Raw genomic sequence first — 14,900 nt, 5'->3', positions numbered from 1 at the left:
GACATCGACGTACATTGCCAGCATGTCGGCGATCGTCTTGTTTAGCCGCTCGGTGAGGCCGTTGGTCTGTGGGTGGTACGCTGTCGTCCGGCGGTAGTTTGTCGACAGGCGTACGAGAAAGACAGTCGGCGTCGCAGTGTTTCTTGCCGGACATTTAAACGACGGTAATGTCATATTCTTGAAGTCTCAGGCTCCATCGTGCGAGGGGACCTGAAGGGTCCTTCAAAGTGGCTAGCCAACACAAGGCGTGGTGGTCGCTCACAACTTTGAAGGGCCTGCCATAGAGGTAGGGGCGAAATTTCAACGTAGCCCAGATGATGGCGAGGTACTCTTTTTCGGTTGTGGAATAATTGGCTTCTGCTTTGGATAGCGATCGGCTGGCGTAACTAATAAGCCTTTCAAGTTCGTCAGCCCTTTGCACAAGAACGGTGCCAAGACCTACCCTGCTTGCGTCAGTGTGTATTTCTGTCTCGGCGAATTCGTCGAAATGAGCAAGTAACGGAGGCGTCTGGAGGCGATGTTTAAGCTCCTGGAAAGCGTATTCCTGCGGCGTTTCCCACTTGAACTCCATGTCGGCCTTGGTAAGGTTAGTGAGTGGATCGGTGATGCGGGCGAAGTTTTTCACGAACCGCCTATAATAGGCGCACAGGCCCAGAAATCGGCGCACCGCCTTCTTGTCAGTGGGCGGCGGGAAGTCAGCGATGGCGGCTGTTTTCCGTGAATCGGGAGGAACTCTAGACTTGTTAATAACGTGCCCCAAAAACAAGAGCTCCTCGTACGCAAATCTGCACTTTTCTGGCTTCAGTGTGAGTCCGGACGTCTTGATGGCTTGACGTACAGCTTCAAGGCGCCGAACATGCTCGTTGAAACTCGAAGAAAACACGACGATGTCGTCCAAGTACACAAGGCAAGTCTGCCACTTCAATCCTGCCAGTTGTGGGAATTGAGGCTAGCCCACTGCCTTTGCGCGGGCTTTGCCGCTTTTTCTGCCGTTCTCGTGTCCCGACATGTCTGCCCTCTTTTGCTGTCTGCCGTGGTGGGAGAGCGGAGTGACGTTTGACTTCCTTACCCGGAAGCGGATGTTGACTGTGGCGCCGCGCAAGGGGACTCCCGAGAGGTTTTCGCGCGCTGCGTCGGGAGCGGGCATATACTCTCCGGGACAGCAAACGGTAAGCCACGCAATCTTTTCCGTCCATCGACTCCCGTCGCTGGGGGCTCGTCGGACTTCGCTGACGGCGCCTCGCGCCCGAAGCGAACGCTCACCTTTTGTTGCCCCGCTGCGTACGCACGGCCGAAAGTGCGGTACGGTGTCCTAGTGCGTGACCTAGCTACGCCGACCCGTCTCCCTTCGAAGCCAACGCGAGCGCCTCTTGCCCTTGCTCGAGCAATCGGGCCTTTGTCCCGGTGTCTCCGTAGATCACCTTTACCGCGGAGACGTGCTCGTGGCACCCTGTGTAGTACTTTGTGCCCGTGGCGTGGATAAGCCTACTTGCTTTCCCGCCGCGCCTTTTTGAAACGGGCTGTACTGCGTTTGGTGTTTCCACAATAAAGTGTTGCGACTTGAGCAGTATCGTGTTCTCGCCACGGCGACGGTTAACGCGTGCCCTGCGGCTCGCTAAGACCGGACCCACACTGGTGGCCGTACTCCTTCGGGATACGTGTACACCACACAGTCCTGTATCCATAATGCGTTGAAAAGTTCCAGGCGTTGAGCAAAGACCGAAGGGCATCACCTTAAACTTGAAGAGGCCATCCGGTGTTATAAACGCCGTCTTCTCTCGGTCTCTTTCGTCGACTTCGATTTGCCAATAGCCAGTCTTGAGGTCCATTGATGAAAAGTACTTGGCGTTATGGAGCCGATCAAGTGCGTCGTCTATTCGTGGGAGACGATACACGTCCTTTCTTGTGATTTTGTTCAGGCGGCGATAATCGACGCAGAAACAAAGGGTCCCATCCTTTTTCTTCACTAACACCACGGGGGATGCCCATGGACTCTTGGACGGCTGGATAATGTCATCCTGTAGCATTTCATCTACTTGTCTCTTCATGGCCTCACGTTCTCGCGTCGAAACCCTGTACGAACTCTGACGAAGTGGTCTGGCATTTTCTTCGGTTATGATGCGATGTTTCGTGATTGGGGTCTGCCGAATTTTTGATGAATGACGATCGCGGGCTGGGACGCTCCAGTTGTCATTGTCGCTGCAGTCGAGGTCATGGCCTTGGTCTTCCGCGCCTTGTCTTGTAGAAGCCCGTACTCCGGTGGGAGACCTTGCTGTCGGCGGCTTGTTCGCTGCTCTTGGTTGGCGTCGGTGTCTTCGCAACGTGGGCTGGGTTCACGGCTTGACGGGGGTGTCCGGTACATGAACGAAGCAGCACCTCCACCAGGCGTCACGGGGTCGTGATGTGGCCGAAGACAGGAGACTTTGCGTTGGAATTTAACTGTTTATTTGGGCGAACCTGTGCCCGGTAAACGGAAAGTCCGATTACAGTAGCAGTCTTGGACTGATAGCGGTGAACGGAGCGTCGGCCGTCGATCAACTACTGTCAAGCAGCGAAGTGCGTCGGCATTTATACTCTTGCCATCGAATGTTCTAGCGTTATCGCTGGCGGTGGCATAGGTTCAAGAATAATCTGTGCAGTTCGCAGAGTGGGCGTGATCTTATCGAAATGATCTGCTAAAGTCCGGAAGCTTCTCGAAAACTGCACGCACGTTTTGTGCTGAGAATTGTGTAGTATTTTTGGGCGATAACAAAACTTGAGAAATAGAACGTGGCAATATCAGTACGGCACCTAGGCCTACATTGCTTGCATCGGTGTGAAGTGCTGTTGGTGCTTCCTGGTCAAAGTGCGCAAGAACCGGAGGTGTTTGGAGGCGTCGGCATAATTCGTTGAATGCAGTTTGTTCCTTTGCGCCCCAAAGAAAGGGGACACCCTCTCGTGTTAGCCGTGTCAAAGGCGCTGCAATAGACAAAAAGTGGCGATGAATTGTCGGTAATAAGCGCAGAGGCCTAAGAAGCGCCTCACTGCTCTTTTGTCATGAGGTGTGGTAAACTTTGCGACAGCGTCGATTTTTCCCTGGTCAGGTCGAATACCGTCGTGGCTGACCACGTGGCCTAAGAAGGAAAGTTAGCTAAAACCAAAATGGCTCTTCCCTGGTTTTAAAAGTCAGGCCAGCTGAACGTATAGCTTGTAGAACTTCGAATAAACGACTCGAATATAGGAGAAAACAATAACATCGTCTAGATAGACCAAGCATGTCTGCTACTTCAGTCCTGATAGCACAGTGTCCATTAAACGTTGAAAAGTGGCTGGCGCTGAGCATAACCCGAATGGGAGCACTTTAAGTTCATAAAGACCATTGGGCGTCATGAAGGCAGTTTTCTTATGGTCTCTCTCATCGACCTTTATTTGCCAATAGCCACTTCGCAGATCCATCGATGAGATGAGATCAGTGCATGCCGCATCCGATTAAGAAAGTCATATATGCGTGGCAGTGGGTCGACGTCTTTCTTAGTGAATTGGTTTAACTTGCGGTAATCTATACAGAAATGCAAGCTGCCATCTTTCTTTTTAATCAATACCACGGGGGATGCCCAGGGACTTTTGGAAGGCTGTATCACATCATCTTGGAGAATCTTCTGAACTTGCTTTTGGATCTCCTCACGTTCTTTCGGAGCCACACTGTATGGGTTTTGCCGGATCGGTCTCGTATTTTTTTTCAACAATGATTTGTTGCCGGGTTAGTGGTGTTTGCTTGACCTTCGACGTGCACGAAAAACAATTTTGGAACTGGTGTATCAGCTCTAGTAGGCGCTGTTTATTTGAGAGTGACAGGGTAGAGCAAATATTGACAGACAAAGGTGTTGAGGCTGGGACGGTCGTGTCGTCTGGTTGCAAAGCGAAGCAATCTCTGGCTTGGTCCACATCGTCATAGTAGGCAATCGCGGTGGCCTTCTGGATGTGACGGCGCTCGTTGCTGAAGTTGGTGAGAAGCACTTCTGCCCGCCCTTCAGTTAGTGCCAGAATGCCTCTCGCTATGGAAACACCTTGTATAAGCAATAGCGTGACCATTTGCTCTGCTATCGCCTTGTTATGGCACTGCCGTTCACATAACACCGACACAAGGCAACGAGATCTCTGCAGGAGCATCACATCATTGGCTACACGTAAACGTTGCAGTTGCTCTTCGGTGGCAGCGTCGACGTAAGGATGGGCGGAAAAGGTGACAATACGTTCTGGAATGTTGATGACAGCACCATACTCTCGCAAAAAATCCGTACCCAAAATCAGCTCTTTACAACAGTCCGGTAAAATGACAAAAGTGGCGACGAAGCACGAATCACTCATTTCGAGCCGAGCGGTTGGCGTCATTGGCTGTCCACCAGCACTCCTTATGCTCGGCCCACACCACGGCGTTTTGACCATCTGGATTCGGTCAGCGAGCTCTTGTCACATAATAGAGAAGTCAGCACCAGTGTCAACCAGTGCTGTAATGTAGTGTCCGCCTATAATAACACTAAGGTTGGCATGTACAAATTCATCGGCATTAGTACTCGTGGTTGTCGTTGTCTTCATCATCACCGTCCTCATGTCGTCTTTGTGTAGAGGCCGGAGGGTCTTTTTGGGGTCTCGGCGATTGGCAACTTTGCCCCCCCGGAGGTCGCGGCAGTTAGTTTCCCTGGCACGGGCTTTGGGGAGAGGTTTCTGACGGCGTGAATGTGATTTTGGTGATTCGGAGAAGTGTGACCTCGTGCAGGTGACCGAGACCGCCAGTGACGACGTAGTGAAGAAGCTTGTATGGTCGGCAGGGGATCAGCACCATGGTCACAAGGGCCTTCATAATAAAATGAAGCGGGCCCAGAAAAGTTTCCAAACCGGGCTTCTCGATGACGGCAGTAGCGCGAGATGTGGTCTGGTTCGCCGCTGTGGAAACAAAGAGGTCGACGGTCGGCAGTGCGCCACAAGTCGGTCCGGCGTACTGGCAGTCGCCGCACAGGTTCCCACTGCCACCAAGGCAAGCAAACGGGCCGTAGCTGAAAGGGTGCTTCTTCTAAGGCAGGCAGGTGGTGGCGCCGGTGATGGAAAGGCTTGCCGTAGTGCATGGTGCACAATTTCTGAAACAAGCAACTGGAGGCTTGGTAGACGGAAGGCCGAAGGCCCGCAGCTCTTCCCACAGAATTTGCCTTATCGTTTGCCATAGAGAGCTTTCCGAAACGGCAGCGGTTTGAGCGCCGGCATCAACAGCCGTTTTGTCGGGCAGGCGGTCAAAGTGGCAGCATCGCTGCCGGAGCGTTCGCTCGATGACAGTCGCCTCTTTTCATTCACTGTTGCTGGCGGATTCGTACAAGGCCGGCGAAAAGCGGTTCCTTAACTCGCCGCATGAGGTGACGAACTTTCCTTGCCTCAGGTATGTCTGGGTCAGCGCGGCAAAATAGACAGGCCATATCCTCAGCGAACATGGCGACGCTTTCTTTCGACTTTTGCACGTGGGCTTCAATCACCTGTTGTGCGAGATCCCGTCGGTCTGCATTCAGGAACCTTTCGAGAAGATTTTGGTGGAAATTGTCCCAGGTTTGGAAAGTAGGCTCCCTGTTCTCGTACCGTGTGCGAGCGCTATCTTTCATTGCGAAGTAGGCACGGGCAAGTTTCTCTTGTGCGCTCCAGCGATTCACCACAGCGGTCCGCTCGGAACTGGTCGTGCTAGTCCTCGACATCCTCATACGCTTCTTCACAAAAGACTTAGGGAACACGAGGAGGCTCAAAAGTTACCTGGGAAGGAAGAGTCGTCGGAGCAGGAGGAAAATTCGCAGACATTGAAGGGGCCGCCATGTTAGTAAGAGGAGATGCAGTCAAGAGTTCCGGACAAGAGGAGATGCAGTCAAGAGTTCCGGACTTAGGCCTAGTAGGCGCCCGCTGAATCAGTGTACTGGAGTCGTAACAAGATGTTGAGTCTCCAGACGTGGTATATGGTCCCGAACCACGCTTTCCTGCATCAAGTTGCAGGCCCCAGCAATTCCACCAGTGCCACGACGTGAAGACAGAGGTCGTATTTGAAGGAGCTGAGAAAGCAGCAGCGGGTAGGTCTTTTTATTTACCGTGCGCCAGAGAGAGTTCGTCTTTCTCATAGTTGCTTTCTGCATAAAAGCGTGCAGATGTGCGTGTGCACTGTCGCCTTCATCTTTCTCGCAGGACGCACTTGACAATACGTACCCGCCTAAACTATGGGGAAATAGCATATCAGTCTGCGACACCTACTGCCCTTAAAATGCTTGACCTCGTTCATCATCTAGGAAACCGCCTCTCTACGGGCGCTTTTCGCACTAGCCCCGTGGAAAGCCTGTACGTGGAATTGAACGAATGGTCGCTCCACCTACAGAGATGTTACATGTCTTTTAAATATTATCTTGAAGTGAACGCAGACAAGGAACATCTTTCACATTCCACAATTAATGACATGTCAAAACCTTGCTGTGTTTGAGAAACGGCCTTCTATGAGACAGTCCTACTCACTCTGTGTGAGGGGCCTAGCGAAGGGAACCAGTGTGCCACTTGAACACCGTTTGACGGCTCCCGCAGTATGCCTGCCACCATGGCAGTGGCAGGCGATAGATTGCGACGCGTCTTTCTTGGAGGTTACGAAGCACGCACCGATTGCACATATTCCGACGTACTTCCTAGAACCACAACGGAAATACAAATGTCCTGAGTTCTTTACGGATGCTTTAAAATCCAACACTTCTGTCTCGTCCGCAGCTTCTGTCTCGTCCCATTCTTTTCGGAAGCTGGTGTTCTGTACTCTGATACAAGCATTTTCACTGGCCAAGCTTATGCGATACTTGTGGCCATTAAACATATTAAACAAATAAAACTACAGAAGGCAATAATATATACAGATACCCTAAGCATAGTAAAAGCTCTTAAAACTCTTAAAAAGCACAAAAATTCTGTTCTTGTCTCGTTTTATTCGCTTTTATGCACAGTCTACTGATCTAAGCAGCATGTTGTAGTCTGCTGGGTGCCAGGACACCGCGAAATTCAAGGCAACATTCTGGTGGACCAGCTAGCTGGATCCGTCAACAAAACTGCTACCAATACATCGATACCAATTCCTGCACAGACAGTCAGTTGCATGTCATCAAGCCGCAATTTGGTCATTGGCCGCCAGTATCAAAATCACGCCACAGAGAAGTAATACTTACAAGGTTAAGAACAGGACATACATACGCTACACATTCATTTCTTTTGTCTGGTGGTGATCCACCGTTGTGTTATAGATGTGGAGAAGCACTCACCGTACTTCACATTTTAGTCCAGTGTAAACAATTAGACACGCTGAGAAGATAACGCTTTTCATTACCCTACCGACAACAAATTCCACTTCATCCTGCAATGTTCGTCGCTAGAGAACCACTTTTCACACATAAATAGTTGTTGGCTTTTCTGAGAGAACTCCGTACCTTTCATTTGATATACCCGGGCATTCCATAGCACGGCCTCTCCAGATTGGTTACTGCTGCGGTGGCTACACTGAACAAAGCACTTGCCTCATGGCCTTTGGACTCAAGGGTGTGAACGATCGAGGCACTTGTGCCAATGCGATACATGTCCACCATGCTTTTTATTATCACAAACTTTCGTCACCCATTAACACCACACAATTTTCCCAGCGTGGTCATGATTTCATTACTTATGTGTTTTTACCCTCTTTAGCGCGAGAAATTTTAAGGCCCTCATACAGCCGCTAATCACAATCATTGTCCACACCTCTTGTCGCGTGAACTGGCGCTCTTTGGTCATCAAATGGCCGTTGCGCCTCAAAGCACCAAACATCATCATCATCATCATCATTTGAATATGAGTTACACATTTTCCTGCTTCTTTTGCTTTTCTTGTGCAGAGGTAAAGTAGCTGTGCAGTGTTTGTAAATGTTGGCAAAGGGAGATACATATTTTTTTGAAGTTCTCCTTGATGCTGTAGTGCTGCCAACCTACCATGGTGGTCTAGTGGCTAAGGCACTCAGCTGCTGACCCGCAGGTCGCGACAACCACATTTTCGATGGAGGCGAAAATGCTTGATCTCATGTGCTTAGATTTAGGTGCAGGTTAAAGATCCCTAGGTAGTCGAAATTTTCGGAGGCCTCCACTACTGCGTCTCATTATCATATGGTGCTTTTGGGATATTAAACTCCAACAACAACAATTATTATTATTATTATTATTATTATTATTATTATTATTATTATTATTATTATTATGTTGTAGTTCTGCCAAGGCTGGTGGCAATTCTTCAGAGTCTAATGTATTTTCATGGTGTATGAATGTGCAGTGGTTTTTAGCCCTCAGTAGATTTCTCCCCGCAGGGGCGCCTGTGAAAGCAGGCGCTTGGTGTGTAGCGACACCACGGACCCGAGCTAACGGGGGGGTTTCGACTCCCTCCCACGCATAGCCGTGCGTGGCTTTGCCGTGCCCGGGGAAAAGGGGATCCTGGGGGTTGAGCCAATGCTGGGTGATTGGACCTTTAAGGCCCCCCAGTGGCGGCAACACACCCCTTTGGCCCCGGCTTCACGTAGACGGCACCCCCGGATTGACCCGCCCGGGGAATCGGCAGTCGCCTTTTCCTGTCTCCACCTCACATCTTCGTCTTTTCTCTTACTTTAAGTCTTTCCTGCCCTCTACTCTCTTCCGTTGACTTCCGTGTTTCCTGGCGGCAAGGGTTAACCTTGTGTGGCTATCCAAACTAGGGTAAACCATATTGGGTTATAGTAACTGTGTACTGCTGGCGTTGCGCAGACATGGCCACATGCTCTGCCACGTCCCCTTGTTGGACTCCGTGATGGGTGGTAGGCGCCGTTACCGAAAAATACACATTTTCCCATGGAATCCTCGACCCCCTCTCTAACTGATCGTGCCTCAAAAAGGGTGTGCACCAACGCAACTTCACTACTTTGGCCCAAAAACAGAGAAACTTTCCCAAAATACCATGTCCTCCACTGTTAACAATCATCTACAAAAGCTAGAGCAATCTCACCCTTCCTTGTGGCCAAGTGCTTGAGAGAGACCATTGGAACCGGTTATATGGCCACGAAGATGGCAAGTGGAGATCTGCTTCTCGAATTAAAAGACAAGGAACAGTACAATAAACTCTCGCACCTTGTAGCCTTTGGTAACATCCCCGTCTCTGTGAGCGCACATCGTACCATGAATACAGTGAAGGGCGTGGTATCGGACGAAGATTTGATGACACTGAGTGAAGAAGAGCTTCTTGATGGATGGAAGGACCAAGGTGTAATACATGTCCAGCGCATCAAAATCAGACGCAACAACAACGAAATAGCAACAAAGCACTTAATACTCACCTTCAACTCAACCACTTTACCCGAGACTCTCGAAACTGGTTATATAAAACTCCATGTCCGACCTTTCATTCCAAACCCGAGGCGTTGTTTTAAATGCCTGCGATTTGGTCATGCATCCCAGAGCTGCCGAGGGCAGCTGATCTGTGCTAAGTGTGGCACAACCGGCCACAATGCTGATGAATGTAGTCATGATGAGGTCCTCTGTGCTAACTGCGAATGTAGTCACCCCGCATACTCCAGAGCGTGCCTAGCCTGGAAAAAAGAAAAAGAAATAATAACTATAAAAGTAAAGGAAAATATCATATTCAGGGAAGCAAGACAACGGATGTCGTTAACATTGGCACTAAAAACACATTTCGCCTAAGTGGTGCAATGAGGGGCGGCACCACAAAGGCCCTTGGCTTTTGCTTGGACCTCGCCTAGCGTGCCGAGGCCAATGCCACAAGCCCCCTACGGCGGGAGCAGCCAGCGCTGCCCTGCCCACATTCCGCCTGTCCACACCAGTGACCTCTACAAGCTCTGGCAGCAGCCAGGGCAATCACGAGGCCAAGGGGGCTTTATTGACCCCCAGCTCGGTGGGGACAAAGATTTCGTCGATCGAGGCGAAGTCTAAGCGACGTACAGATCGCTCTGCAGAGTGGGCGTCCAGTGCCTCGCAAGAGGCTATGAACACCAGTTCAAGCCAAACGGCGCAGAAAGCGCTGAAGGAGCGGCGAGCTTCTCTCGACCGCCCCAAAAAAGACAGAACCCCGATTACAGGGCCTGACAAAGGCCCTGTAAAATGAGTTAATCTCCATCTTTTCTGCACACAGCACTTCTTCCTTTTTTTTTTCTTCCACTATGGACAACATCATACAGTGGAACGTGAGGGGAATACTTAAAAATTTAGATGACGTCCAAGAACTTCTGAGTAAGTTCAACGCGAAAGTGCTGTGTGTGCAAGAAACGCACTCAACTCCTAAGCACAAGAACTTCCTACAGCAATATATTATTTTCCGAAAAGACCGGGAGGATGCTGTCGTACCATCTGGCGGTGTGTGTGCCCCGCCGCGGTGGTCTAGTGGCTAAGGTACTCGGCTGCTGACCCGCAGGTCGAGGGATCGAATCCCGGCTGCGGCGGCTGCATTTCCGATGGAGGCGGAAATGTTGTAGGCCCGTGTGCTCAGATTTGGGTGCACGTTAAAGAACCCCAGGTGGTCGAAATTTCCGGAGCCCTCCACTACGGCGTCTCTCATAATCATGAAGTGGTTTTGGGACGTTAAACCCCACATATCAATCAAGGCCTATATAGCTATCATTTGTGGTGCAGCCTAGTACCAGGAACAACTAGTACCAGAAGCCTAGTACCAGATCAACTACCCCCGCAGGTTCCTCGATAGAAGATTGACTCAGCTGATTGGGAAGGGTATAGAACTCTTACACACATGAGATGGACTGAGCTGTCTGAACTGACCATTGATGACGCTGTCACGTATTTTACAGCTTTTATACTTGATGCCGCATCTAAATGTATTGCCAAAACGAGCTGTATGTCTTCTAAACGGCGAGTCCCATGGTGGAACGACGCATGCAGAAAAGCACGGACCACTCAGAACAAAGCATGGGCGTTGCTTCGCTATTCCCCTACAGCTGAAAACCTGGAAAATTTCAAGCGGGTCAAATCGCAGGCAAGGAGAACGCGTCGACAAGCTAGACGAGAGAACTGGACAAAGTTTATATCGAGTATCAACTCATACACAGATGAGGGAAAAGTGTGGAATAAGGTAAAGAAAATTAAGGGCGAACGAACGTATTGCCTTTCACTAGTAAATAGCCTCGGGGAAAGCTTGGAGGATCAAGCCAACTTTCTTGGCACACATTTCGAACACATATCGAGCTCCTCACACTACTCCGAATTCTTTCAGAATTACAAGGCACGAATAGTAAAACAAAAGTTAAAAAGAAAATCCACAAGAAATGAGGCATATAATGAACCATTCTGCTTAGCAGAACTGCGAACAGCACTCAGCTGCTGTAATACATCTACCCCAGGTTCTGACAATGTAATGTACGCGATGCTGAAGGAACTACCCTCCGAAACTAAAGAAACCCTGCTCTCTCTTTATAATCGCATATGGTTTTCAGGTGTGATCCCCTCCTCCTGGAAGGAGGCTGTTATAATTCCAATGTTGAAGCAGGGAAACGATCCCTCTACTGTATCAAGTTACAGACCTATAGCGTTAACAAGCTGCCTCTGCAAACTATTTGAAAAAAATTATCAATTGCTGCTTACTCCACTACTTAGAAACAAACAAATTGCTCGACCCATATCAATGCGGGTTTAGAGAGGGCCGATCTACCACCGACCATCTTATACGTATCGAAGCACACATACGTGAGGCTTTTGTTCATAATCAGTTTTTCTTATCTGTGTTCCTCGACATGGAGAAGGCCTACGATACTACGTGGAGATTTGGAATATTGAGAGACCTCTCATACATAGCTATACACGGTAATATGTTCAATGTCATTGAAAGCTATCTGTCTGATCGTACATTCCGCGTTAGAGTGAGCAATGTTCTGTCCTGAATATTTGTACAGGAAACCGGAGTGCCACAGGGTGGGGTGCTCAGCTGTACGCTCTTTATTATAAAAATGAATTCTCTCCATCTGTACATCCCACGTGATATCTTTTATTCAACATATGTAGACGATGTGCAGATAGGTTTTCAATCGTGTTCTCTTGGGATCTGTGAGCGACAGGTTCAGCTTGCCCATAACAAGGTATCCAAATGGGCTGATGAAAACGGGTTCAAACTGAACCCACAGAAAAGCACCTGTGTCCTTTTTTCTAGAAAAAGAGGCTTGCACCCTGACCCTGAAGTGGTCGTTAAGGGTGAGCGTCTACCCGTAAACACAGAACACAAGTTCCTAGGTATAATTTTAGATGCGAAGTTAACCTTCGTACCGCACATAAAACACATTAAAAATAAATGCTTGAATACAATGAATATCCTAAAGGTGCTGTCACGAACAACGTGGGGCAGTGACAGAAAGTGCCTCATGAATCTTTATAGAAGCCTTATACGCTCACGTCTTGAGTATGGGGCAATAGTCTATCACTCTGCCACGCCAAGTGCTCTGAAAAGGTTGGACCCTGTTCATCATCAAGGCATCCGCCTGTCCACAGGTGCCTTTAGAACAAGCCCAGTTGAAAGCCTTTATGTGGAATCGGACGAGTGGTCACTCCATCTGCAGTGAACATATTCTTCCTTCATATATTTCCTTAAAGTAAATTCCAACAGTGAGCAACCCGCATATTCCACTATCAACGACCTGTCCAGCTCTCAACTTTTGTGCAATCGGCCCGCAATGGCACGCCCTTTCTCGCTGCGTGTTAGAGACCTAGCTGAAGAAACAGATGTTCCACTGCTTGAGTACCACCTCAGCCCCCCTGCTCTGCGGCTCCCGCCATGGCAGTGGCAGGTTATAGACTGTGACACATCTTTCGTAGCTGTCACAAAGCATGCCTCCCCCATACACATTCGGATGTATTTCTTAGAGCTGCAACATAAATACGACTGTCCAGAATATTATACTGATGCATCCAAGTCCCATACTGGTGTGTCCTATGCGGCGATCGGCCCATCCTTCTCGGATGCCGGCGTTCTGTCCACCAACACAAGCATTTTTACAGCCGAGGATTACACGTTATTTGTAGCCGTTAAACACATCAAAGAGTTGAATACGCCAAGGGTAGTTATATGCACAGACTCCCTGAGTGTCGTAAAAGCGTTGAAAAATCTAAAAAAAACACAGAAACCCTATAATTATATCCCTCTATTCAATACTCTGTGCGGCCTATGCTTCCAAGCAACATATCTTCGTGTGCTGGGTACCAGGACACCGCGAGATCGAAGGAAATGTGTTGGCCGACCAGCTCGCCAGGTCACTTAACGGAAGCTCTGCCAACTCTTCAGTTGCTGTCCCTATAATGGACCTAAAACCAACCATACGGAAAAAGCTCAGGGCTTACTGGCAGAAGTTATGGGATCTACAAACTCATAACAAGTTACACTTGATTAAACCATACCTCGGTAACTGGCCACCCATGTCGAAAACACGCCGTACAGAGGTCAGTCTCTGTGGGCCTAGAAAGGACACACACACAGCACGCACACACACCTTTTGTCCGGTGGTGGCCCACCCAGCTGTCGCAGATGTGGCCTTCCACTTACCGCACTCCACATACTCCTTGAATGCTCTGAGCTAGAGGCTTACCGGAAAAAACATTTTCCACTGGCGTACAAGGAACGCATACCCCATCACACAGCTATGTTTATTGGTTGCGAACCTCTTTTTAAATATAATGCATTGAATGCATTCCTAAAGGAAGTAAATACTTTCCATGTTATCTACTCAAGTGATCGGTAGCACGGCCTCTGAAAGGAGGCTGCTGCTGCGGGTGCTACATCCAAAAGAGCACCTGTCTCCCGGCCCTTGGGATCAAGGGCGCTGGCGAGAGATCGGTGCTAATATAACGCTCCTATTTTATGATGTCATGATAACTAAAGACTCATTCTCACCAAGCATGCTTCACTTCACTTTCATAATTTTAATAAATATATGTCTTACGCATCTTTAGAGCGCAGAATTTTAGGCCCTTTTACAGCCATTTACCATAACCATTGCTCTCATCCGATATCATTTCCTGGCGCTCTTTGGCCATCAATGGCCCTTGCGCCATTAAACAACATATATCATCATCAGTAGATTTCTTAATTACCTGAATGATCAATTGATTGATATGTGGGGTTTAACGTCCCGAAACCACCATATGATTATGAAAAACGCCGTATTGGAGGGCTCCGAAAATTTCGACCACCTAGGGTTCTTTAATGTGCACCCAAATCTGAGCACACGGGCTTACAACATTTCCGCCTACATCGGAAATGCAGCCGCCACAGCCGGGATTACCTGAATGATCAAATTGCTGAATCTGTTGCATAGAAATTTCTTTGTTGTTGTATTTTAACCCATGCTTCTAACATTGGTATCGTTCAAAAAATAGTGACAGCCACAGTAACCTTTTAGAAATTTGACGCATGACTGCTGTCTGGAGTGGTTGTTTTCATGTGCGAGTTTCTTGGCCATTTATCTTACTGAACACATTTAAGTTCTATGTTGTCAGCTTTTCAAGGTTTTAAGACCTACCAGGCAGAAATGTTCACCGAGTACTCAGTTCAATGGCATTTATGTTTCACATGGTATTTTATGGCTACCTTTTTTTTTTTTTTTTTCAGATGCTCAGTACCATCTTGAACATTATCATGTTTGAAGACTGCCGCAATCAATGGTCTATGTCACGACCCTTGCTTGGACTCATTCTGCTCAACGAGGAATACTTCGGCCAGCTGCGTCAAAGTCTAGTTAGCAGTCAGCCTGTTGACAAACAGGCAACCATGTCACAGTGGTTTGACTCGCTCATGGATGGCATTGAACGAAATTTGCTCACCAAGAACAGGGATAGGTGAGTGCACTGAACGCTTGTTCTTCGTAGCACCTA

General features: G+C 48.8%; 1 protein-coding gene across 6 annotated transcripts in view; it reads left to right on the top strand.

Annotated features, from left to right (window-relative positions):
- The window catches only part of Ranbp16 (Ran-binding protein 16), a 180,261-nt gene that overhangs the window by 164,209 nt on the left and 1,152 nt on the right, over positions 1-14,900 (top strand). For all 6 annotated transcript variants that reach the window (XM_075877168.1, XM_075877164.1, XM_037427078.2 and 3 more), the window contains one exon: positions 14,638-14,864. In XM_075877168.1, coding sequence (XP_075733283.1) covers positions 14,638-14,864 — 227 coding nt within the window. The remainder of the gene's footprint in view (positions 1-14,637; positions 14,865-14,900) is intronic.

Source organism: Rhipicephalus microplus, chromosome X (assembly GCF_043290135.1).
Source record: "Rhipicephalus microplus isolate Deutch F79 chromosome X, USDA_Rmic, whole genome shotgun sequence".
NCBI classification, from domain to species: domain Eukaryota; kingdom Metazoa; phylum Arthropoda; class Arachnida; order Ixodida; family Ixodidae; genus Rhipicephalus; species Rhipicephalus microplus.
This window is presented reverse-complemented; position numbering and strand designations above follow the sequence as displayed.